The sequence below is a fragment of the Abrus precatorius genome, unplaced genomic scaffold, assembly GCF_003935025.1.
Source record: "Abrus precatorius isolate BTA unplaced genomic scaffold, Abrus_2018 Scaffold9, whole genome shotgun sequence".
Taxonomy (NCBI): domain Eukaryota; kingdom Viridiplantae; phylum Streptophyta; class Magnoliopsida; order Fabales; family Fabaceae; genus Abrus; species Abrus precatorius.
The window spans coordinates 22,911,221-22,938,314 of NW_020874439.1; the positions used below are offsets into that span (position 1 = coordinate 22,911,221).

Sequence of the window (27,094 nt, forward strand, 5' to 3'; positions counted from 1 at the left end):
TAAATTAGTACGAAATTTTAAACTCAGATCATCTCACATTATAAATTAACATGATATGATTATACTAAAAAAATAAAGTTTTTATTAAACAAGTATTTATCATGATTGATTATTATATACTCATTTAATTATAAAGAAATAATTTTTTTTCTCTTATATAATCATATTCTACAACTCAATATAAAATCTCAATCTCAAAATTTCTGGGTGCCACGTAGTTTTTGGACGAAACTTAATAGCCTGAATTCGAACCAATTTGTGCATAAATTAAGGTTTAACGCTACTCAAATCAATATCACTTGTGTATAGTGCAGAAACCGACATCAATATGGTTGTAAGCAGTTCCATACTTTGATAAATATAACGTTTCCAATTGTCAGAAATTCCTATTTTGTTAGTAATAAATTGGCTTTCTTACTCCAAATTGATAAGACGATGATCAACTTCAGACCTGAAATGAAATTTTAGGTATAAAATACATTTATGTCTTGGTTTTTTTTATTATTATTATCATCAAATATTAACAGTGACAAGTTGTCCGCTAGTAATGAATAACTATGATTGTTATACTGTACACACCCAAGTTGAATTTTGAATAGTGTTTGAGAAATGAAAGCAATTGTGGCGCTCCCATTTATTCATTAAAATTATCTACAAATGTAACATGCCTGATTGAGACGTGAGATAACATTGAATGGACATATCATTGACTGCATTAAAAACCTTGGAAAAGTTAGCATTTGATTCATTAATGGTTTCACTTTCATAGAAATAGAGTTTACGGTAGCTAACTAGGGTTCGCTTATCTTGACTGAAAATATTCTTTCAAAAAGTCTGCGTTGCGTACATTATTTAAAGATCTTTTTTCTAAATGTTTTAGGTTTTCGCTCATTTCATGGCTCTCAATTTCTCAATGGTCCATGTTTCATTGCTATTTGCCATATCAACTTCCCCAATGCCATTTGTCAATGACAACTAGAGCCCCAATCCTTATGAACCAAACATTATTATTCAAATGGGCCTACCTCTTTAACGTCGAAAATGGGCTCAAAATCTTTTGCTCGGGTTATATCTTTCCCTAAATGGGCCATTTTGAAATCACTTTCAATAGGCTTTTGAACTTTTTTTTATTTTTAATTTTAATACATTTTAATTTTAGTTTTTATAATTTGTGGAACTACTTCAACACGATGAACTTAGAGAAAACGTTAAAACGTAGAAATTAAAGTAAAAATGTTTGAAGAGATTAAAATTAAAAATTCATACGAAAGATATTACTTGAATCAAGAATTACATCCAGCTATATAAATAAAGAGTTCGGTTAACTTTGATCCTTAAAATTGAGTTTAAACCAATAATGTTAAAGTCTTTTTAATAAATTTTTTATTAGTTCTTTAAATTCAACTCTAAAAACCCAATTTACTATTTTTCCCAAATAAATAACTAAGCACAAATTACTGAATTCAGTAACATTAACAAGAGAAAATGTCACAATTTCACACTAGGCCACGCAAATCCTTTGCTTATCATCCAAGTGGTAACCAGTCAAGAGGCCATGCATGGCCCATGATAAATGTTCGGTGTGTGGAGGTTTGTGAATTGGGCTTCTTGGGCTTGGTGAGGATCCAATGGTTAATAAGGAGAGTAAGGTTTTATTGGGCTTTGTGCTGAACTATCCTTTATACACACACAAAAAAAGGTTGTTCTCGCATCGAATTCTGTTTTAGATAATTTGATAAACACATTCATTCACTGCGAGTGTCATACTTGATTACTAGTTTATGCAAATTAAATTGAAGAGGATTGCAGCTATTATTATTGAACATTTCGTGTTGACACTGAAAAAGGGGTCTCATAGTTTGATTGAAGAAGCAATATGAGTTTTCTGTTCGGCAGTAGAAAGACTCCCGCTGGTACTTTCCTCTTCTTCCTTTCCAATTTTTGTTTTTGTTTTTATCAAAAGGTTACATCGTCGTTCTGATTCCGTTCATTGAATTCGAGCTATTTGTTAGAAAAAATTGTGTCTTTGATTGGGATTTAGGAATTGGGTTGGTTTGTTATTTGTGACAGAGCTTTTGAGGGAGAATAAAAGGATGCTGGACAAGTCCATTAGAGACATAGAAAGGGAAAGACAAGGCTTGCAAAATCAAGAAAAAAAATTGATTGTTGAGATTAAGAAGAACGCCAAACAAGGACAAATGGTATCTTTCTTTTTTCTTCTTTTTTGTGTGTTTTATTATTATTATTATTATTTGGCATTCTTAAGTAGTTTAAATTTTGTTTCAGTTTTGTGAGGACTGAGATTTAATGTAGTGTAGTGGGGAGGTGTTAAGAATTGAGATTATTTGAGCGGGTATGTAATAAAGTGCATTTTTGGTCTGTTTGTGGGTTTGACTTTGATTTGTTAGGGGGCAGTGAGAGTGATGGCCAAGGATCTTATCAGAACTCGCCATCAGATTGAAAAGTTTTACAAGCTCAAATCGCAGCTTCAGGGTGTTTCTCTGAGAATTCAGGTTTGCTTCCGCACAACTCTTTTTGTTTTGTTTACAAGTCATCACTAGTAGAGAAGTTAAAGGTTATGAGTTTTAGCATTATATTACCGTGATGCATATTCCTTTGACGTTTGGAGTTCAATGGGAAATAATAATAAACGAATGTTCACTTGTTATGTTGCTTCTACTGTTTATAATTTTAATTGTGAAAGCGAGAAGTTGTTATACTGAATAATTGATTAATGTAGTCTTTTGCTGAGTTGATGTTGTTATTACGGTAGTATATTTTGAAAGATTCCACAAGTTTACAACGCAGCGGATCCTTTGATACATAAGCATTTGAAAAAGAAAAGAATAAGGGGTCACTGTTCATACCACAGTAATATGATTAGTTTATTACTGTAGCAGCCTTGTTATATGTCTTTCAGTTTAATTTAATTCAACCTATCTTGCGATGCTACTGTGTATTTTGAATCATGGATTTCATCCTATATGAAGAGATTTTGAAATCTGTAAGATTTTCATCTCTATTTTTGTGTGTTAATTGGACAACCTCCCTATTGACCATGTACTAGATCTTGCTGCTCTATCTTTTGTCAATTTCTGGTCTGCTACAGATATAACCCTGGACGTAAGACTTTATTCTTATAGATGGTCGATTACAACTTTGAATTAGGAATTTAGGATAGATCACAGCCACTTGGTCACCCTAATCCAGTCACCATTCCCCATGACCTATTCTTTGACCAAGACTACTAGTGTTTTTTGTTGTTCAAGCAGCTCTCTCTGGTCTACACTGCGCTTATAAGCTGAGGTCATGACTCTTGGATTAGAAACCTCCCGTCCTCCCTCCAACACATGGATCATTTCTTCAACCTTACCAGGACTAAATCACAACCTAAAACAATCTTGGCTTCATCTACTTTTAAATTCTCTCACTGCCAGTGAACTACCACAAATACCAGCAATCAAATACTAAAATTGAACACATGTTTGCATCAGTCTCCAACAATCACAACCTTTAAAAATTAATGTTAGATTTTAGAGTCTGTAAGACGGATTGCATTATAGCCTTTAAAAATGACTCTGTATGATCAATTTCAGACACTAAAATCAACTCAAGCAATGGGAGAGGCTATGAAAGGAGTTACTAAAGCAATGGGACAAATGAATAGGCAGATGAACTTGCCTTCCTTACAGAGGATAATGCAAGAATTTGAAAGGCAGAATGAGAAGATGGAACTGGTATCTGAGGTGATGGGAGATGCAATTGATGATGCTTTGGAAGGTGATGAAGAAGAGGAAGAGACAGAAGAGCTCGTGAATCAGGTTCTTGATGAGATTGGAATTGATATCAACTCTGAGGTAAGTTGTTATCATTCTTATTAGAGAAGTGAGAATTATAGATGAAAAGGATTATTGTTCATTTGTTCCCCTGGCTGGAGGTGAAGGAGTAACAATAATAATGACTGATGATACATATTTCTCTTGTTCAATTTGCAGCTTTTGAATGCACCTGCATCAACGTCAGTCACTGCACCAGCAGCAAATAACAGGGTTGCTCAAGCTGAATCAACAGGCAATGAAGACACTGGAATAGATGATGATCTACAGGCTAGGTTAGATAACCTGAGAAAGATGTAGTGTGTACGAGGGAAGATGTTTCCAGAAGTACGAAAATAATTCTTGTACATGAAATTAAGCTGTGTTTTAGTCTCATTTTATTATCAGGTCTGAAGCTATCATATGTACGTAAAAGAGTAATGCTAAAAATATTACAAATTTAATTTCTTAAATACATATTATCAACTTTCAAAAGTGTGGTTCTGGTCTACATAATTGATTCCGCCTCTTACAACTAATTAAAAGTTTGAGTTTGCTTTAATAATTTATATGAAATTCCTTGTGATAAATAGAACTATTCAAATGCAAACACTATTGCTGAATAAATCAGGGATTAGTTTTTCCTAAATATTTTATTGCAAAGCTAATCCATGAGTTGTTTATTACTTCACATCCATTTTTAATGAGATAACAAACTGATCCTAGAAGAAATATATACCTGGACGAACACAAATGATCTCATCGCAAGAAGTTTTAAACTTTATCATTCACAAAACATATCTGTGAGGAAAACAGAAAGTTTTAATTTCGAAAGATAGCTACCTCACGAGTGGGGATGGAATGATCAATATTTAGTGTGTTTGGAAACATATGAGAACGCCTGTAAACATGGTTTAACATAAAAGTTAGAAATGCATTCTAACGTGAAATCTATAACAGATTCAAGAATTCGTAGTGACCATGATTATATGATCATTTTCTCCCAAAGCAACTCTACTATTTGGGAGAGTCATTTTTTCAACCTGAGTGCGGCACAGTGGGCAACCAGAATGAGAGCCAAGCCACTTATCAATGCAAGAAGTATGGAAGATGTGCTTGCAAGTGTGAAGCTTCCTGACCCTTTCCTCTTCTTCGAAACCTGTCAAGCAAATAACACATTCGGTCTGATTTGTGCGTTGTGCAGCCTCTGCTGCCTTATACTGGAATGTAATTGAATGTGACTCTAAGCTCAAACAAGGAGAGAACTTGTCATCGAAAGATACACCTGTTGTAGGAAAGGGTGGTATGTGATAGGTATGAGTGCAAAATCCAAGCATAGTGAGGATGAAAATTGTAAACGAAATTACTAGTGCCACTATTATAAAAATCCCAGGGTAGATATCCATTTCTGACATGGGATTCTTTTAGAAGCATTAGTAGAAATGCTGAAATGAGTTTGTTGATACGTTTGTGATACGATTGACAATAACTATGAGCACAACTATTCGGTGTCCTCAATGCTGAAACAGATACAATACACAATTTTGAAAGGATACATAGAATGTGGAATGAATAAAATCTTTTATTGTCCTTTGGGTAAATGAATAGAACTTGCATTTGGTGATGGATAAGAATAAGCTGCTTTTGTTGTTTCAAGGAAGAAAACATTTGATATTTACAATGAAGGGACATGTCCTCCTTTGATTCAAAAGGATTACTTCCGGCTATGAAGAATATTCTGGTGGTTTAGCTGCAGAATCTTTGTGTGTTGAAATAGTTTCTGTATCCTTTTTAGAATTACTCTCATATCACCTTCGATAAATGCCATAAAGGAGAATAACATTGGTGGCGTCCCACAATTGTTTGAAGGAAAGTTTCATAAATGTTATTCTCCCTTTTACATTGTTAGATATTTTCATGCATAAATTCATTATTTATTTAAAGGATTTGTATATTGACTGTCTATGAATATATGTTATGAACTCATTAAAAACATCATATTAAACATTTTAAATTACATTTAAAAAGCATATATTTAATAAATTTTATATTTTTGTATATAATAAATATTTTCTTAAATGTGACCTTATGACGAGGAAGAGTCTACCATTAGAAAGATCTTCATTCTTCAATCACAGGACTCACAACTCCTATCCGATATGCTTAGTGTGTTACCTTTAAAAGGGACCACCGTCCTAATTAGATAAGCTTATCGATAATTGCCTCTTTTGCCTGTCAATAAATCGTTGAAAATTTTTCATTACTAAATGATATATCTTAGTTATTGACGACTTCTAGCAGCTGGTAAATTCTTCTGAAAAAAAATTGTTGGAAAAGATTACGGTGGGTGAGAAATATGAGCTTTTGGGTTTTTTTTTTATAAAAAAATATGTATTAAATTATTAAATATTATTTAAATAATATAAAAAGTATAAAAATAAAAAATATTAAAAAATGAAAATAATAATAATAATTTTTTTTAGTATATAACTCTTAAGAAACCTTCTTTAGATTAACATTTTTTTAAAATATAGAAAAAGATTTTAAAGACAGTGTACTGCAAATTAGATATTTAATTTTATTTTTATTAAAATAAAAAAATTATTTAAGTAAAAATAAAAAATAAAAAAATATAAATACTTCTACATCATCCTCCACTTTTTTTTATTTTTTCTCTCAAACCTTTTTTTTTTCTTCCAATCCTACCTCCTCTTCCCCTCCTTACCTCTCTTCTTCTATTTAATTCTTATTTTTCAAATTTCTTCTTCCTCTTCTGCTTCTACCTCATCTTCTATACCCAATTTTTTCTCCCCATCCTCACATCCACTCTCATCTTTTAGTCCTCTATTTTTTTGTACTCACTTTGCATTGTTTGTTTTTTATATTTTTATTTAAGTGAATTTATTTTTATTTAGCTAAAAATAAAACTAAACATTCAATCAAATATTTTCTTTTTAAACTCTAAAAAAAGCTTTAAAATACATTTAGTGCCAGCACTGATATCAAGTCAATAAAATTCAATGCATTAAAAGTTTAGAAGTCAAGTACTACTTAAAACTACTATCGCATTGTTTTAAATTTTGAGGGAAAAACAAAAAGCATAAATTTCGCCAAATAGGAGTATGCTACCGTTGGCTCTTCACTTCTTCAATTGATATCTTCCGACATATATATATATATATATATATATACAGATGGGAGGAGACGAATTAGATTTATAAGTTGACAAAGGGGTAAGATCATTCAAAGGCAGCACGCGCGCGCGTGAAACGCTTTAAAAAGTTTTAACAACTTGAATTTTCCTTTTCTATTATTAGCAACACACTGTAGTTGTTTGATCTTTTCTTTTCATTCCCCTTCTTTATTCTTTCCATATATCTTGTGTTGTGGGTTGATCATTTTGCTGTTGAAGATGGATTTGTAGATACAAAAGACAAAGTCATATGCATGCTGCCACTGTTTCTATCCAAATGCATCTTACTCTCAAATAGAATGTGTTGTATTTGTTTGGTTTTCGTAGACAAAACTTCGTCAGACTATGCTTTTTCATATGCAATGGGATCTTCTTTTCCTTCATCTTCGTGTGTCTGTGTGTGTGTGTCTATATATATATATATATATATATATGTTCTATAAGTAAATCATATATTGACAAATCATTGTATTTTAAGGCACTGTTTGGCTTAAAAAATATAATATTTTATTTTATTGTAATTTTTTATTTTTAAATATCTGTATAAAAATAATTTTTATTAGTTTTACAATTTTTTATAGATCTTTAAAAAAATAAAAAATAAAAACAAAGTAGTGTTTTATATGCTGCAGAAGATAACATATTGTGTATTCTTTCTTTCTTGTTGTTTAGGAACGACGCTGAGCTAATCTAAGAAATCTTACATGGGTTTCAAAAAGCTTGAATCAAATGCACCAAATTCAATTGAAAGGACATTTTGGTATTGGCAAACCAGTGACAAATTTGGAATCACAATTACTCCAAAGAACGGGAAATGTACATGTATTAGGATAGGGGACATGGGCGGTATCAAGACAACAATTGCAAAGAATTACAATTATTAGACTGTGTTTTGAATATGCTGCTTTTTTGGCAAATACAAGGGAAGGGCCAAAGAGATATATGGAATAATTTCATTAAAGAATAAGCTTTTTCCTACATTATTGGACAAAGAAAATTTAAAATTTAAAACACACCATACAGATTGTCACGTTATGTTGAGAAAAGTCTTCGTCACTTAAAGGTTCTGTTAGTTATTGATGATGTTAATGATACCGAGCAACTAGAAACTTTAGTTGGCATACATGAATGGCTTTTGGATCAACTAGAGAGATAAGTAAGTGCTTGCTAAAGAATTTCATGATATCTACAAGCTTGAGGCATTGGAGTTAGATGTCAACTTTTCAATTTGCATGCCTTTAAAGAAAGTAATCTTGAAAGGGAGTGTTATGAGTTTTAAAGAAAGTGGTAAATTATATATGCTAGACGAATTCCACTAGTTCTTAAAGTTTTAGGGTGGGTTCTTCGTGAAAAAGACAAAAAAAGTGGGAAAGTCAAATAGAGTAACTCAAAAAAATCAATTAATTAAAAAAGTTCATGATATAATAAGACTGATATATGATTATCTAAACCAGAAATCTTAAAAATATTTCTAGATGTTGCATTTTTTAATGGATTGACTTTAGAAGTTAATTACTTGAAACTTTTACTGCTGGGAGATAGTAATTATTCGGTGGCTATATTGGATTAGAAAGGATTATTAAAAAGTCTGATAACTATATTTCTAAAATTGTATGTATGCATGATACTATACAAGAAATGGCATAGGAGATTGTTCGCCGTGAATCTATTTAAGACCATGGAAACTACATTCGAATATGGGATCCTCATGAGTAAAATCCAATTTTGTTTATTGAACACTTGAATTCTTTGCAATAAACATGGCTTATAATGATGTTTTAATTATTATTTTTTATTAGACATTGCTGATAGGGAATTGAGGCTATTAGAAGCATAAGATTTAAGCCCCCAATAGATATTTGCTAAGATAAAAAAAAAAAAATCTAATTTTTTGGATTTAAACGGAGAAAATCAAGACCACTTGCATCTCTCTTGGGCTTGACCAATCTTTGCCAAAAGAACTAAGATATCTTCATTGGATATGCATTACCCTCTGAAGTCCTTGCCGACGAAAGAAAGTATTAGTCCCTTCAACTAGCGAAGTTTCATTTTGGAATTGCTTGAAATTGGATGAAGATTTTCGTAGGGTTATAAGGAAATCAACGTAATACTAGTGGCAGATATGCATGCATTTACACGAACTAGAACGAGGTTATGTTGAAGATTCTGATGTGTTTAGAGCCACATATGAACTGTATCACAACAAAAAAATATCTGATAACAATTGATCTCTGTTGAACTATACATAGCCTGTGTTGTTAAGAGCGTACTTTGGAGTCCACTTCAAAACCCCTCGAAATTAAACACTCGTGGGGAAGAATAATATAGTGAATGGTGGTAGATGTTGTCCCTATTCTCTTACCAAGCTTTTGTGTCCATTTGATCACAAAACATGTCTCTGTATTAAGTACAATTAGTAATTAATAATCTTATTTAGAGACTAGTGTTTTTTTTTCTTACTATGGTGCTTGTGATAATAATTAAAGTGACTTGTATTTCTTTTAGTTGCGTTTGGAGAATTTTAGAATAAAAAATTAAGTATAATAGATTTTTTTAAAAAAATTCTCCCTAAAAGTTAAATTTTTTTACACTTAACATAAAAAATCTTTAACCAAAAAACTAAGATATTCTAAAAATACAATTTTCTTATTATCTAAACACATATAATACAGTAATTTAATATACTTTTTTTTAATCAAAACACAACATTAATTTCACCCGTAGCCAACACATAGTATGTAAATCATTGTATCTCAAATTTTAGTAAAGATAAATTTTCTTACTAGCTTAATTTATAAGATATTGAATTTTAACAAGAAAATATATAAATATTAATTAATTTTATATACAACAAATTTTATAGACAAAAAAATTATTTAAATTTTTATTGTAAAATATTTTAAAATAATTTGGGCTAACTAAAATACAAGTGAATGATGTCTTTAATACATGATAGTGTGAAGTTGAAATTTTATTAATCAACTCAATACTTGATTGACAAAGTTAACGATTAACTAATTTTTTAATTTGTTAATTTGTCAAGAATTAAAGCTAAATAATTTTTTAGAAATTAATTCAAAATTTAGCAAGTTTGAAATTTTATTTAAGTCATAATATTTATCATTATTAGAAGATTAAATGGTAAAAATCATTTAATATATTCAAATATTAATAAACACTTACATATACGTTTCGTTGGGGCAAATAGGGAGGGAAAAAATGAGTTTAAATATTTTGTGAGAGAAAAAATTGAAAAAAGAAGAAGAAGAAGATAGTTTTTTTAAAGTGGGACCCATACATTAATGGGGAAAAAGTGGGAGGAAGATGGACGGTGGTTTTTTTATTTATAAAATAAAATATTAAAATACATTTTAAAAATATAATATTGAAGAAGTTAATTTTTTGATTTATTTTTTTATATCTTCCTTTACATGTTCAAATATATTAAGAAATATTTTTATCTTATTTTAACTTGTTTAAACAATAAACTTTTTTTTACTTTTTTATTTCACTCATGATTCAAATAGAGCATAAGAAGAGCACTGATTAAAAAATTTTAAAAATATTTAAAATTGCATTGAACATTATGTGAGAAAGATGCATTAATAATATTTTTAAAACAAAATAAGTAATCTCATAAATTTATGTACTAAAATGATAGGTATTTAATAATTTTAGAGACTACTTTTCATAATTTATATTTTTATATTTTATTAGAAATTTTATACTTTTAATTGCTATTTGGTTTTACAAAATTGTCAAAGATAACTATAGAAAAAATTAAAAACATCACATAATGTAATATTTATATATTTAAGATTAATATATTTTAAATGTGACTTTATTTTAAAAATATTAAAAATGTTTATATTTCTATTTGTGTATAAAATTTGAAATTTTCAAAAAATAAAAGCTCAAAAATATATTAATAATGAAAATAAAAACAAAATAAAAGAAGTAATAAATTAAAAGTTTTCTAAAATTTGAGCTTTTAAAAATAATCTTTTGATAATTATAAGGACAAAGCTAAATATTATGTAAATGACTCATATAACACGAACCTGATTATTTCCATTTATTTTTATAAAAGAAATATTTTAAAAGCTACATTTAAGATGTTTGTAAAATTTCCTAAAAAAATACAATATAAAGAATAGTTTTTTTTTTTAATATTTTACAGAACGGTTTCATAAATCTGTAAATAAAATACTATTTTTTATTTGTATTAACTGGTTAAAATATAAACAATAAAGCATTTTTGCATCTAAACAACTGATTCAACTTTTCCAGGATTTGGTTTTTGAAATTTGTGAAGAGACAGAGTTTCAGACAGAGAGAGTAGAAAGGAAACTAAAATCCGGAATCGAGGCTTCAATTAAATACACTTTACTCAATATTTCGAATCCGAAGCTCATCTCAGCACAGCGTACTCAAAAAGCAAACCTCAAAAAACCATTTTCCATTCTCTCTCACCCCCAACACACAGAAAATAAATATATTACAAAATTAAATAAAATTAATTTCTCACATTCAAAAAAAGGGAAAATTTCACTGTGGTTCAAGTTCAGTTTTTCCTTTTACGTAGACGAGAAGTTTCTTCTTAAAAGGAGAATACATAACATTTTTCAACTCGTCCGAATCGGTCACTCTGAGTGGGGTTTTACTGCTTCAGCTACTGAGTCGAATCGTTCTTCACTCTATGGTGAGTTTAATTTTAAATTTTTATCATCTGGGTTGCCTTTAATTTAGTGTTTCATCAACCCCAAAACTGCATTTCTTTGTTTGAGGAGTTTTTATGTGGCATTAGTGAATTCGGGTTACCGTTTTGTGGTGAATGGGTTGGTGTGTGTGGTACTAGTGTTTAATTTAGGTTGTTTTGGTGGTGAATTGCTTGTTTAGACTTCTGGGGCATGCTACTTTTTTCTGAAAGTTTTGATTTTTCAAGTTTTAAGATGTTCACCTTGCCAATTTTCAATTTTTGTTATCTGGGTTTGAGTTGCTTGTGTTGAAATGGGGGATTTTTGTGTGCTAATTTGTTTTGCTTTGTGTTTTTGGGTTTTGCAGTTTGTGTACCTGAGGTGCATGTTGTTGATATTCCATGGAAACAGTTGTTGGTATTGAGGATAATGATGATGGGAAGCTTGAAGACAGTGGAGTTGATAGAAGCAGTTCTGCTGTGTCTTCACCGAAGCAAATTGCCAATCCAGTTGTATACAAGCTTGTTCGGGTAGATTATATAGTTGCTCTCTGAATTTTCACTTTTTTTAATGCTTCAGAGTTATGGGGAAAATTTACAACTTTTTAGTTGATACTTTCATGACAACAAATTAACTTGAAAGGAGTTGCTATAGAACCCTACTGTTATTCAGCATACGAGTGCCCTTTTATCAGTTGTCAAACATTTGTAAGGATGTTTACCTAGTCTTATAAGTCACCTGTTTATTGAACTAAAACCCTAAGCATTGTCCCTTGAGTGATCTAATGTGTTTTTTCTCTTTGTTTCATTTGATGACAAAATGTTCATAGCATCCGTAATATATTAATTAAAATCCCAAATAAATAATTATAATATTCACACATTTAAATCAGCATGATTGCTTGTTGTTCTAGCTGCATAGCCTTTTAATTTGCCTATTATTCATATTTGCATTCATAATACCTTGATGCCCTTTCTTTTTCCAGAAATGGCCTGCGATCTCAACTACGAATTAACAAAACACCTAACGGTTTATCATCTTCCTTTTATGGTCTAGTTATTCTATAAATTACTTTCTTCAATCACTGTGTTGTTGAGTTTTATGTAATTGAGCTCATTTTCCCTAATATTCTATAATGGCTGAAATGGAATGTGACAATGTGTCACTTTGTTTAATTAAATTAAAGATGGGAAGTCCATTTGAAAATTCATATTTTATTATGTGGTTCTACATTTTTGTTCTGTGCTTTATACTTCTGTTTAGGCTATATTCATAATTCGAGTTGTTTGTCTGATATGATCTTTAGGTTGAAGGTGATGGGAGGTTAGTGCCTGCAACAGATGATGAAGTAATGGAGGTGGAGGATTTTCTTGAGTATGAAAACAGTGAAATGCGTGTTGTTGCGGACACTGGGCAGAGTTTGGAATGCATATCAATTGAAAGATCATCTTCTGGGAAGCTTCGTTTGGAGTGCTCAGAAGGTGTATGCTCTTTTACAAATTGGTTCTCAACATTTTGAATGGCAGGTCAAAGCATTTGCCAGTTTTTATACTGTTTACACCAGACTATCTCCAGGGATTTCTTAGCTGTGTTACTGCTGCTTATCTCTGCTAAGATCAGGGATTTGAGCATTGTCTTTATCTTCCTTCAAGTTTTAATTAATTTAGGACTAAAATTTATGTGGTGTCTTCACTTTCATGATATAAACAGCCTCCCTTTTTACCATGGTTAATTTGGGGTCAATGATTTCTGTGCATAAAGCTGTTGAAGGCTTGAGACTTTGTTTCTCTCTCACATAAGTATTTTTTGTCACTATATTCATTCTTGTTTTCCTTTACTGAAATTATTAGCTTGATTGTAACTTTAAAGGGTATACTACTTATTATCTAATTTAAAATGTTGATGGACTGATGTTTTAGTTATTATTGGACATTGGTTCACAACTTTTCTCTAAGTTTAGGCAAATGCCACGTTGGCTAACTTATTTATTTCTCTTTCTAATATCTCTTTTCATATTTTCTATCAACTAATACTGCGGGTGTTTCACAACTAGGCACTGCAGAGGCAGATTTGGGGAAACTCAATGCAAAGTTTCAGGTAATTGGTTTTCTTTTGTTTTCTCCTCCAATTCCTTCCCTCTAGCAATTTCAGCATTAGGAGAAAAAAAATTTGAATGCATGAACTATGCTCTAAGCCTCTAACCCATTGTGATTTCGATTTAACAGTTGTAAAATGTTGATATATCCAACTTAATGTTTTCTTCTGTTTGAGAGCATACATAATAAAGGATTGATTTGTTTTGATTCCTTTTTGTTAAATTATGAAATGTAAAGCAAGTGATGACCATACTATTTACTTAATTGAGTTAGTTTTAAGCATTTATGTAGTAATAATCACAGCAAGCTTTTTCCTGGTGTAGTTCCATTTTCCCTTTCTTTAGAGTAGATGTGGGTCTGAGATTTATTCTCAGGAGATCCTATTATGTTTTTGTAGCCAAGGCAAGTGTATTCTGATTCAGAAAATATTAGTTACTAGATTCAATTTCCTGTGTGTATCCATGCTATGGCAATCTGTACTTTGATAGATACCCATAAGTTAGATAGTTACATTAGTTCATTAATTAGGTTAATTGGTTGAAGAAATAAGGAAAGTTGTAATTGACCTCATTACTCACTAATAAAATATATTCTTTTATCAGAGAAGAAAATAAAATGATGATAAGCTTACCTTCTATGATAACAACTAACTTGGGTTTATCTAATCATGAATTATAGCATCAAATAATTGATGATACTTTAGTTTGGCAGAATATGGCCAATATTTTTGCTTGGATTTATGTATGTATACTGCATCCTTTTGATTTTAGACAATAGAAGAAAGTTAAAATAGGTATCATGGAGCATAGATTTTTTCCTCATCATAATTATCCACGAAATTGTTTGAATATTACTTTCTGTATGAGTCTCTTACCTTGAATTTTTTTGTTGTGTGATATTTTATGGGGTTTTATTCGAAGTGATTAATTATCTCCTATTTTCTTGCTAGCAAGTTGTGGATTTTTTTTCGGTAGATCCTGACACCTAGTTTTTGGCCATTTGCCTGCATCTTTGCATGTCCTGGTGTTTATAGTATTTGTTTCCTAGGGTCCTTCTTGACCTCTAAAATTTCTTGTAGTACATTGAGCAGATGTTGCAAAAGGTCAAAGAAGAAGAGAAACTTCGCTTATCATGTGGATCGCCTGTTCATTCTCATGTAAATATAGACAGCCAGTGTTCAGCTGATAAATTTCCTATCATGGATGGGAAGGCTCAATCTGAAACTCCGTACCAAGAAATACCTTCTATAGCTTCAAGTTTAAATTATAGTCATAGTAATCAATCTGGGAGTATTGATCAGTGTTCCAGACCTTCAGAAGGGGTAATAGAAAGTGGATCTTCTGCTTCTGCTGTCTATTATAATTTGAAGCCTGATTTTTCAATGGTAGATGGAGAAATATGCTTGGATAAGCTATCAATCAGAGAGCTTCATGAACTGTTTAAGGTAACTTTTGGTCGGCAAACAACTGTTAAAGACAAACAGTGGCTGAAAAGGAGGATTGCCATGAGTTTAACTAACTCATGCGATGTTTCAGCGACAACTTTCATTGTTAAAGATAATAAAATTGTTAGAAAATGTGAAGAAGACAGTTCCAAAAATATGAATGCTGCATCTTTAATCTCTTCAGAAAATATGGCTGAGGAAGAGGATGTCAACTTTAATGATTCATCTGCTGTAAAGGGTTGTGGAATTGAGGATAACCTAGTTGTTTCTGAAACAAGACTGAGAAATCACAACACGGAACATGGATTGGGACATGAGAATCATCAGATAGAAGAAAGAGCTGCAAAAAGAATACGGAAGCCCACTAAGAGATATATTGAAGAGCTCTCTGAACATGAATTTAGAGAGCACAGCCCGAGGTCATTAATTTCTAATAAAAATATGGGACTTGGACATGTTTCTCCAACTTCATATGTCAGGCCTTCTAGAAATGCTTTTTCAGATGGCAGAACATTTATCACCAGGTTAGATTCACTTGGAGGTTCTGATGTCCTAATTCCTTGTGCTTCTCGGGATCAAAGAAGTCGTCCAAGGAAAAATATCACCTCTCTTATGGTAAGTGATACAGTTTTTCGCTTAAATATGTTTAGGCAACACTTTGTTTTAAATGTTAACTTTACCCCCTCAGTAAAGCATGATTCCTCTTGTTCATGTTTTCTGTTTCTTACTTCTGTCCTTATTGATGCTTGATGTTGGATGTTGACATTGTAGGAATTTTGAATTAAAATATAGGAGAAAAAAGAACATTGAGTAATAATATTGATATACGGTGCATAATGGTTTGTTACAAAATGCAAAGAGCATTTGACCCAGCTTTTTCTGGGCATTCTCTTTTCCTTAAAAGGAGAACTTGGGCCAAGCACAATTTTAAAAAAAATTATTAGAATAAGATTGGCTTTTTTTTAAATGAGCAAAAAACTAAAATATATAGCTTGTATAGAAGCTAATTGGAGGAACTTCTACGTTTAAGGAGAATAGAAATCCAAAAGGCTGGGCCATTATACTAGCACTAGACTTCTCATATTAATCAAAATATCAAATTAGGAAACAAATCATGAAATATTATGTAAATTGGAAACCATTCCCAAGAGATCATCAAAGATCGTCTATATTTTTCTAAGAAACAATACTAACGTTATGAGATATTTTAACACCAAACGATATTGTTCCTTTATGAGATGAACTCAGTAAATTTGGAAAGTTAGCATGCATTTTTAATTTTGTTTGGGTTAGATCCAGACTCCCCCCCTCCTCTTTTCTGCATTTGTTGTTATTTATGCCAAAGCAAACGCTTCCTTTTAATGTCGGCTTCAGGCATTGCTCTTTATGATCACATGTCTAAGAATGTCTTTGTTGCTGTGTCTTTCCTGCAGTGCTTTCCTATTTGTATTCCTGTTGTGTCTTTCTATAGTCTCTTGATAGTTCTGGAAAGTACATTTATTGTCTTATAAAAAATAAAATGTTATGTTTTATTTCAGAAATTCCATCCAACTGGCATGGGTGAGGCTGCAAAATTGGGTAATAAGTTGCTGGGAGAGCATGGTTTTGATGCTGGTAGTGAGATTCAGGACAAAGTCTTGAAGTCAAGAATGCCTGCAAAGTTTCATCAGCCAGTAAGACCAACTTATCCTTTGCTAATGGTAGAAAGGGTAGGTTTTTTATTTTATCTGTTGGCACACGCACACACAAAAGAAGAAATTCATTAGTACAAATAAAGTTGAATTTTATTATAGAGAAGCGACAATAGAATTATAGACCATAAGAGGGTCAGTAAGTGTTGTTATGGTGTTTGATAATTCTTTACCTGACATGGGATTGAGAAATTATGGCACCTGGAGAAATCACTAATATGTTGATTTGGTCAACTTTTATGTTTATATTTTAAAAATGTTTTTAGCTCACCTTTTTTGCTTAGTTTTCTTATGTATATTTCCTTTATTGAATGTAAACTCAGCATGGTTGCATTTGAAATTGCTATTGCAGTGGGTTAATATTGATTTTCTCCTTTATAGTTATAATTTTGGAGTTCCTCAAAAAAAAAGAATATTTCTTCATTTGGAGAATAATCAATCAGATAAGTCAAGTCAATGTTATGTATCCTACTTCATTAACTTGTATGGTTGCAACATTCATTGAACAATGTGTTTGAGGGTTCTGGTGACTGATGAGTCATGGGGGCAACCTATTTTGGTGCAGTTTCTGATGGTCAATTATTAGGGCTTTGGTATAAACAAGGATGCAATTTTTTTTTTTACTGAGTTATGAAATCCTTTTGTTGTGTTTGATTGGAGCACAATGCTTACATTTTTAGGGGTGCTAAATCTGTCTTTTTGGCCCCAATTTAGTGTTCTTCTCATTGCTGTTTCTAAGGAGTTATCATTGTACAACATGCATGGAGATTGGGCGATAGTGCTACTGTTATTTCTATCTATATTTTTTCATGTTCTCTTAGGTTGTCTTTGGTGTTAGTTTTGTTATAATAATTGTTCTTGCTTTCCCTCTTCCACATCCCATTTGCAGCTCTTACTCCTTATTTTATTCAATATATAACATGAACTTTTTTCTTTTGTGGTTCTTTTTCTTCTGTGGTTGTGTTGGTTCTAGTCTGCTTGTGAACCTGCAAAAGAGACAATTGAGCTTTGGCAGGAATTGAGGCCAGAAAAGGCTGATCCATCTAGCCACACTTCTGATGACAATATCGTTACTGTTCCCACTGCTAAAGGTGGAATGAGGAGGAAGCATCATCGTGCATGGACTCTTGTTGAGGTAATGAAATTGGTTGAAGGTGTGTCTCAGTGCGGACCAGGGAGGTGGTCTGAGATTAAACGCCTCTCCTTTTCATCACACTCATATCGTACTTCCGTTGATCTTAAGGTAAATAAAAGATTTTAATAAAGCCATTTTGATCTTGTTAAAGGTGGTGGTAGAGTTGTGCATTGTGCAAGGCTACATTACATTAAGCACACATTTTACCTTGCAGGACAAGTGGAGGAATTTGCTCAAAGCTAGCTTTGCAGATGACGGGGTAAGAGTTTACGATACTTGTTTTAATTTGATCTAGTAGACGTTGGTTAAGTTTAAGTTAGGTTTCTACAACCTCGTCTTTTTCCAACGCATGCCTTGATGTATGTCTGGACTTGATATGGCATTAGTGTCTTATCCCAGCAATTTTTTTGATGATTTTTCAAAACTTGCTATTAATTTATTATTATACAAACTAGTATTGCCTCCCTGCAATGCACAGTGTAAGTTATAAGTTTTTAATTTACTATTTTTAATTTCAACATGGTTATATTTATCTATCTATATAGTAAAAGTTGACATGAACTTTTTTTTCCAAGTTTTTTTTAATTCTCAATTTATTACCTGGTTTATTTTTTATTTTTTTTTAACTTTTCATATGTGTGTGTTTTACTTTACTTTTGGTGCATTCATGCAGTTCATTTTTACTAACATTCCTTGTATTTGTCCTCAATTTACTTTAAGACAAATGTTAACCAGTGTCCATCAAAAGGAAAAAGTTTTTGTCATAAATGCTATTAATGCACATCTCCTTGTGATTTTCAATGCATTCCATCAAAATTTTCGGTAAAAACTTTTCACTTTTAATTGCTTAATCAATGTCCTTAGGACGCAGGTTAGCAAGATTGTTACCTTAAAAGAGAAGGGAGAATTATTATTTATTCCAGTTCTCAAAGTTATAATAAATTTAGCTTCCATTTCCTTAGTATATTAAATTGATATTTTGTATTTTGGGTATGATAGATAAATGCGCGGAAGCATGGTACAGTTATGATTCCTGAGACAATTTTAGTACGTGTAAGAGAGCTTGCAGAAATGAATTCTCAGGTGCCTCCAAGCAAATTAACAGGTGGTGCAGGGAATGTGCATGGTGGAGATAGATCGGGGTACTTGTAAATAATACCAAATTACTTATCACCCAATGCAACAAAAATAAATAACTAAGTTCTGCACTTTCTTAAACCGATCCTTTCTTTTATGCATAGAAGAGTAGTTGCAAATCTTGTAGACAGTTGAGAAATTCGTTAGATGTTTAATGCACTCAAAACGTTGTTTACAATCATGTCACTTCTTCGTGATAGCTATTTTTATGTTTGTAAATTTTGTCTTAGTAATATACCTTGATGTTAGCAATATACTTGTTTTGTTTTTCTGTTCTAATGCTCCGAAAGTTAAATCTTTGATACTGAACAACAAATCATCGTAACAACCTTATTTAGGAAATTAGTCAGGTTATTTAGTTGGACAATCCAAAATATTGGTAAGAGTAGAAATTGGTCAAATTTTATATGTTAATTTGAAATTTTAATTATTTTATTATCTATATGGTTTTACATCCATTTATTATTTTATGTTAAAAAATGTTTTATTATTATTTGTCTAATTCTGGTTTAATTGTGATTAAATTAATAAACTGTGAATTAGTACTTTTACTATTTTAATGGATTACTTAGTTTTAAAAATGTAATATTAGAAAATGTTAAGAATGTGTTGTTTGTAATTGGTTTTTCTAAATATTAAAATAAATTTTGAAAGGCAGTTCATTTTTGAGATAGATATTTTAATTTTTTTTTAAAATGAATCAATCCTAAAAAAAAATATACTACTTTTGATGTTATTTATAAGAAATAAATATTAAATTTATTAATACTAAGAGAAAAATAGTTAAATTGATGTGTTATATATCAAATGAATTTAGGTATTTACTTTTATAACCATGTGTACAAAATAATATGCTAATTATGTACAGAGAGATTATTATCATGCAGTCTTTATATTTGAATATAATATGGTATTTCTATAACAAGGGTTTTCTGTAAGACATGAATTATTATCAATTGCCATCGAAGCTCAGCTCAAGTTTATTGCATTTGATTATTCATAAATTTAAAGTATAGAGTATTTAACATGAAATTGTATTTTAGACCTTACAGTAGTTACTTTGGTATTTATGAAAAGTTTAATATGTAATTGCAATATTTTATAGGCCTATTTGATTTAAGTCATGAATTTATAATTCTGATCATGACAAAAACAAGTCATCATTCATAATAAGCTGATCTATAACAGTGCAATAATAGACACCAATATAATAAAATGTAGTTATAAACTCATAATATAAGTAGCTTGTTACTCTGCATTAGTTTTAATTCTTTCCAGTTTTCTTTGAAACACGAATCACAATAAAATTTAAAAGAGAAAAGGAGTTGAAATTTAAGAATCGGGCCATCTGCATTAAGTTTTATATTTCTAATATAGCTTTTATTCACTAGGACTCTAATTTTATACAGAAAATATTATAAATATAAATATTTTAAAAACTTCAATCTAACTCTCTTTTTAGATTACAACCTAAATATGTTACAATATAAAAATGAATTTATCTTTATATTTTAAATTAGAATACATTTATTTGGATACAAGCTCATTGTTTATAATTTTTTTACACAAGAAATACATATTCTTAATTCATCTTATTTGAATTTAAGTCTCCAATTAAGTTTTTAGATATAATAAATTTCTCGTTACTAAAATTTAATACAACTATTTTCTTAAGACAAACTCAAAATTATTAATTAGATAGGAACAATTTGCTATCAACCTTAAATTAAAATATTCATTATTCATTTAATGTACCTGTTTTTTAAGAATTATAAAATTTTTTTAGTTTATTTTAATTTTTTGGTATTTTTTATTGAAATAAATTATTTTTAATTTATATTATTAATTTTATAGTATAAATTTTAATTTTCAAAAAATTATTAAATAAATATTTAAATAAGAGATTATCGTAAAATATATTTTGTTTTTATTTTGGTGAAGGTAGTATTTAGAGTAACTGGGCCGAAGAGGATATTAGAGCTGGGCCCAAACCAAATGCTTGAATCAATCTTCTTCCTTCTGAGACCTACTCTTCTCTCTTTACTGTGTTCCGGGGAGCAAAGATCGTACCTTCTTTTTCTTCTTAGTTTTGAAAATTATTCTGCTTTAGCTTCGCTGATTACCCACCCCTTTGTTCATTACAAGGCAAAATGGGTATCATTGAGAAGATCAAAGAAATTGAAGCCGAGATGGCTCGGACCCAGAAAAATAAAGCCACTGGTACTCCTTCCCTCCCCTACCCTCTATCTCTTTTTTACTTTTTTTATTCTAATAACCATATAGTTGCCAAATAATGTGATTTTTTTTTGTTGGGTGTTTGTTATTTTTCCCACTTTTTAAATTGATGGTCAAATTTTGAGTTCAGGTTTATCAGCCATGTCTTTTTGTGTTTGATATTTTCATGATTATGAATGCATTTGAATTTGTGTGTTGTGCAGAGTACCATCTTGGGCAGCTTAAGGCAAAGATAGCAAAACTGAGGACACAATTATTGGAGCCTCCGAAAGTATGCACTTATATAGTTACTGTTTATGTCATTTTATTTTTTGTGTAATTTAAGTTCCATATTTTGTGTTGATTGATGCTGGTTTTTTTTTTAATTTTAATTTTTTAGTATGTTTAGATTCTCTTAACTGATTATTGAATGACAATTGTCCTTTTAACTTGGTGATTTTTGGTTTAAGTTCATATGCATGTTCGATACATGGTTTTATTGTCTTTCTGTTATCAATATATGTAATAGGGTTCCAGTGGAGGTGGAGAGGGATTTGAAGTTACAAAATTTGGTCATGGACGAGTTGCACTGATTGGATTTCCAAGGTCTGGCTTCTAAAATAACTCTTCCCTATTAATTTTAATGATCAATGTATTTTATTTACTACCATTGTCTAACTTGATTATAGAACGTTTGTATTGGGTTTTATTTCTTGAATGTCTGTATGTGTAATGTGTCTTCATTCTTTAGGTGACCCTGATTAAAATGTTAACCCTTTCTGGATTTTTCCTTTTCATGTTCCAGTGTGGGAAAGTCTACTCTTTTGACAATGTTAACGGGCACACATTCAGAATCTGCATCTTATGAGTTCACCACTTTGACCTGTATTCCTGGGATTATAAACTATAATGATACCAAAATTCAGTTGCTTGATCTTCCTGGAATTATTGAGGGTGCTTCTGAAGGCAAGGGACGTGGGAGACAGGTTAAACTAAAATTGCTTCTTTCTATCATTCCTGTAGTAGGCTTTGGTAAACATGGCTTTGTCATTATTAACATTGGAAGAATGTTGTTTTGTAAATGCTTTCTCAGGTTATTGCTGTTGCTAAATCTTCGGACATAGTATTGATGGTTCTTGATGCCTCCAAAGTAAGTGTCATTTTTCATTTTCTAATGCAGTCTTTCCCTATTCATGTTGTTAGCATTGCTAGTTGATAAAATAATATGTTTTGTTGTTGCAGTAAATTAGTATTCTGACTAGGGATAATAAGCAGCTAAAATAGTGAGTCCGTTGGACATTATCATTAAAGACACTCTTCAAACACGAATAGGAACTAAAGTAGTTGCCTTTTCATTATATAATATTTTCCTATAATTACTTTTCTTTGTAAATATAAATTCACTTGCATAACTCTTACCCTCTTACATAAGATTATTATATTAATGGACCATGTTTCTAAATTCCTGCTCCACTTATTAAGTGCTTAGTGTGAGTTCAACGTGTTTTCATCTTCCCCTTTTACTTTTCATTCCTGCAGCAGGCCTCCTACCATGAAAAGAATATGTTTTCATTCCACAATGCTTGTGTGTTTGCTCTGAATTTTGTGATCTGTTTTTTTTTTTTTTTTGTTCTGAATCCATGGTTCTCATGTTATTGCTTCAAACTATTTGGATTTTGGATATATTAGCTGTAGAATTTATCTAATTGTGAATTGCAACACTTTCAATTTTCTTGTCATGTGTAAGAGTGAGGGTCATAGGCAAATATTGACCAAGGAGCTGGAAGCTGTGGGTTTACGGTTAAACAAAAGACCTCCTCAGGTAAGTTTTTGCCCCAAAGGATATTTTGGGGTACATGACATGAAGCATATATTTATGTGTGGCATATAGGTCTGAGTTGGATTTATATAATTTTTGTCATCACTTCCTCATTAATTTGGAGCTTTATATTCATTGGCAGATATATTTTAAAAAGAAAAAGACAGGCGGCATTTCATTCAACAGCACTTTGCCTTTGACTCATGTGGATGAGAAGCTTTGTTATCAGATTCTGCATGAATACAAGATCCACAATGCAGAGGTATATAGCAGATTTTAAAGTCAAGTCAGTTGCAGTTCATTTACAGGGACCTGTAATGATGAGATATTGTAATAATAATTATGCAGTTGTAATTGTGAATAATGTTAAATTTTCATTTTTAATACTTCCATATGTTTAAATCCAGCGAAGCTAGTGTAGTGACTTGGGGATGCTTGGCTTGTCGGTGATGTATGCTTTGTTTTCCATATACTATTATTTTATAGATTATAAAACCTAGTTAGATAGCAGTTTGGAGGTGAATTCTCTCTTTTTCTTTGTTGCCATTCAATACACAATAACAGGAGCATCCTATTCTCATATTCTGTTTCTGTATTGCTGCTTAGTTTAATCCTTGATATCATGTATTCCTTTCTATCATCATCTTTCTAGTTAGAGATTAGGTTTCATATTGATGAAACTGTGATTATCGATAGCAGACTGGAACTTTTTGAGGATATAATAAAAGCATTGACCTGTCTAGGTTAGTCATGATACAACTGGCTTTTATCAGTGATGGAACCTGAGCATCTTGATAAATTTTGTAATTTCCATCACTACATGTACTATAATATAATTAAGCCTCTGTTTTCTGTTACCTACCTATGTCAAGGGAGTTTGCTGACGACTTTAATTTAGGTCCTTTTTCGTGAGGATGCTACAGTGGATGATCTCATAGATGTCATTGAAGGTAACCGGAAATACATGAAGTGTATATATGTCTACAACAAGATAGATGTGGTTGGTATTGATGATGTGGACAGATTAGCCCGGCAACCTAATTCGGTTGTCATTAGCTGCAATTTGAAGGTAAGTTAATATTTTCAGTGTCAAAAGAAGAATATGAGATACAATAAAGTTTCAGAAATTATTATATTTTTTTAAATATTCTAGAATGTATGTTTCTTGACGCAATACTTTATTTTAATGTCACTCTTTTTGTAATGTCTTCTTGTAAACAGCTGAACTTAGATAGACTACTTTCGAGGATGTGGGATGAAATGGGTCTGGTTAGAGTTTACACAAAACCGCAAGGCCAGCAACCTGATTTCAGTGATCCTGTGGTTCTTTCTGCTGTATGTTGCATATCATTGTGCTTATTATGAACCAGTGTCCTGTATTCTTTTTAACTATTTTGAGAACCTTTGGCTTTTTTTTTAAATCTTCTAATCCTTCACAGAGATATCACTTTATTTGGAAAACTGTTTTAGGATAGAGGTGGCTGCACTGTAGAAGACTTCTGCAACCACATACACAGAAGTTTGGTGAAGGATGTGAAGTATGTTCTGGTCTGGGGTACAAGTGCAAGGCACTACCCACAACATTGTGGCCTTAGTCATAATCTTCGCGATGAGGATGTGGTTCAGATTGTTAAGAAAAAGGTCAGCAAAGCCACCCTTAATAATCTTGTTGTCTGTTGTCTGAATGATTGATACATCGTTGTCCAAATTCTGTCCTTCACTTGCTGTGGCTGAACACATGTATATTTGTCGTGTTGAGAGATTGACCATGATATCTTCATCCTCCAGGAAAAAGAAGAGGGAGGAAGGGGTCGATTTAAGTCACATTCCACAGCACCTGCTCGGATATCTGACAGAGAGAAGAAGGCACCTCTGAAGACATAATTATATGACAATGCCTATGATTTCATTGATTTACAAGGTGAATGAGAAAAATGGCTACAGGCTGATGATACATTCAGAAGCAAAGATCTTCTCTTGATTGGTCTTGCAACATAGGATTGAATGTTCCTCCTCAGCACTTACTAAGTGAGGCTCCTATGTTTTTTGTCACCCATGTGTTGTAATCCCTCTTTAGACAATAGTTTAATGAATAAGAAAGTGTCCATCTATGACTTCCAAGAGAAATATAAAGTAAAGGAAACAGGTTATGCATCTTGAAAATTGACTTGTTCGTTATTTCCTTGTTTTAACATATGCTAGTAGACTCTTGGTGTGTGTTTAGTTTAACTAATTTGGATTACATTTTTGTTGATTTTCCGAGGGAGGTTTTGAAAACAAAAAGCAATACCAAACATGCTATTAATTTCCTAATGTTTGCCTAAACCAAATAATTTACAGTATAGTAACATATAGCCTTGTTTTGGCGACTGCAAGTTGACACAAATCCCTCTTCCCGTGGCCTCACAGTAAGAATAATAAATTATTTCTTTGGATTAAACTCTTAATCGCGTGTTCATCACGGCTTTACTACCTCATCCAAATCAATCGACTGTTCTAACTACAATATCTAATACTGAGAAAATTGCTTGCAATTTTATAGAATAAAAATGACCCAGCAATTTTCTTTCATTTCTTTGTTTCCCACCTTGTCTTTGGCCAAAACAAAAATGGGTGAGAGACAACAATTAAGCTAAAGATTAATTTTTTTAATAATGATTTTTAAAAGTTTCTTTAGGTCTTTTTTTTTTTCTCGAAAATCGTGTCATTTTACTTTTTTCACCAATGCCTGACCTTTGAACTAAAAATGAGAGGGAAAAAAACTTGATTAAACAACATAAAAAGGTCATCCATTATTGATTGATCAACATTTTTTTTAATCGACATTTGGATTCAAGTCTTTGGTACCATTTTTTTCTCGCAAGTATATGAGTATTAGTTGTACTTTAGGATCAGTGCGGCACACTTCCACAACTGTTTTGAGTGGACCAGGTCCCGGGGGGGGGGGGGGGGGGAGTGTGAACAAACACCTTTTATTTTGGCACAAAACATAAGTAAACTATTTTATCTACTCTTAGAATTATTTTCAAATCAAAATTAATTTTCTTGTACCATAAAAGTTAGCATTACTAATTGAAATAGAATTTTAATTTTGATTAAAAATAATGCTTAAAATAACTAAGGCGCTATATAAGTTTTATCATTTTTTTTCTACTTTTTTTTTTTCAATATATTTCTCAATTTTGTCACCCACTCAGTTTTTCACATATTTATTGACATAAGTGGTCATTAATTATGCACAAGTCCAAATGCTTGCTTTATTTTCTCCGGTTTCTATTATCTATCGATTTTTTAAAGATATTTTTCATTTATCTATTCATTTAGAAGTTTTTTTGGTTCATATATTATGAAGGTTTGCATTATTCATACTGAGCTCCATTAGCCATGGATGCTTGTAATAATCACAAATCATGGACATTGAATTTCCATCAGCCACGAATGCTTGCATTAGTCTTTAATCATGGATGTTGAGCCTTTCTTTAACCACGGATGCCAATCATGAACATTGAGGATGCCACTTGCCACTTGTAGTAAACAACAATAACCATACTAATTGTTAAATAACTGATACTGAAACCATAGACATTTTTTTTAAAAAATGGAACCTGAAAATACTATAAACACCAAAACCTAGACAAGTCAAAATTATAAGAATTAAAATATAATTTAAATTACAATAAAGCTCTTTTTCTTTTTCTTTTTTTAACTCACTCTAAAGCTCTTTATCTTAAAAAATGTGTATATGGATGGATCCTAGGCTCTCAGCATCAAATGAGCCTCCAAATAAAGAGTTCAGGAATATCATCTCCCCTGCCTACAAGTCAATTATTGCTACTTTTCATAGTTCGGCAGA

At 31.3% G+C, this 27,094-nt stretch overlaps 3 protein-coding genes across 9 annotated transcripts; all 3 read left to right on the forward strand.

Moving 5' to 3' along the window:
* The first annotated feature begins 1,683 nt into the window (after positions 1-1,683).
* On the forward strand, positions 1,684-4,374 carry LOC113849370 (vacuolar protein sorting-associated protein 2 homolog 1-like). Its single transcript, XM_027479243.1, has 5 exons — positions 1,684-1,913; positions 2,071-2,201; positions 2,409-2,513; positions 3,597-3,857; positions 3,996-4,374. Exons 1-5 carry the CDS (start codon positions 1,877-1,879, stop codon positions 4,134-4,136), a joined length of 675 nt encoding a protein of 224 aa, XP_027335044.1. The 5' UTR covers positions 1,684-1,876; the 3' UTR covers positions 4,137-4,374.
* A 7,057-nt stretch (positions 4,375-11,431) lies between these two features.
* Positions 11,432-19,457, forward strand: LOC113849369. Of its 6 annotated transcripts, XM_027479242.1 has the most exons (10): positions 11,432-11,710; positions 12,073-12,235; positions 12,691-12,734; positions 13,012-13,186; positions 13,759-13,802; positions 14,880-15,860; positions 16,784-16,954; positions 17,910-18,179; positions 18,286-18,330; positions 19,071-19,457. In XM_027479242.1, the coding sequence occupies exons 3-10, from the start codon at positions 12,693-12,695 to the stop codon at positions 19,221-19,223; spliced, it is 1,881 nt and encodes a 626-aa protein (XP_027335043.1). In that variant the 5' UTR covers positions 11,432-11,710; positions 12,073-12,235; positions 12,691-12,692; the 3' UTR covers positions 19,224-19,457. The 6 variants fall into 6 exon arrangements, with proteins under 6 accessions (XP_027335043.1, XP_027335041.1, XP_027335040.1 ...); XM_027479240.1 differs by lacking the exon at positions 12,691-12,734 and having other exon boundaries at positions 16,784-16,918; positions 19,071-19,455; XM_027479239.1 differs by lacking the exon at positions 12,691-12,734 and having other exon boundaries at positions 11,470-11,710; positions 14,892-15,860.
* Positions 19,458-21,184: 1,727 nt separating this feature from the next.
* LOC113849277 (developmentally-regulated G-protein 2) lies at positions 21,185-25,398 on the forward strand. Of its 2 annotated transcripts, XM_027479056.1 has the most exons (12): positions 21,203-21,261; positions 21,351-21,428; positions 21,647-21,714; positions 21,952-22,028; positions 22,228-22,408; positions 22,516-22,572; positions 23,170-23,244; positions 23,384-23,503; positions 24,140-24,310; positions 24,463-24,576; positions 24,712-24,882; positions 25,030-25,398. In XM_027479056.1, exons 1-12 carry the CDS (start codon positions 21,204-21,206, stop codon positions 25,123-25,125), a joined length of 1,266 nt encoding a protein of 421 aa, XP_027334857.1. In that variant the 5' UTR covers position 21,203; the 3' UTR covers positions 25,126-25,398. The 2 variants fall into 2 exon arrangements, with proteins under 2 accessions (XP_027334858.1, XP_027334857.1); XM_027479057.1 differs by having other exon boundaries at positions 21,185-21,428.
* The last annotated feature ends 1,696 nt before the right edge of the window (positions 25,399-27,094 follow it).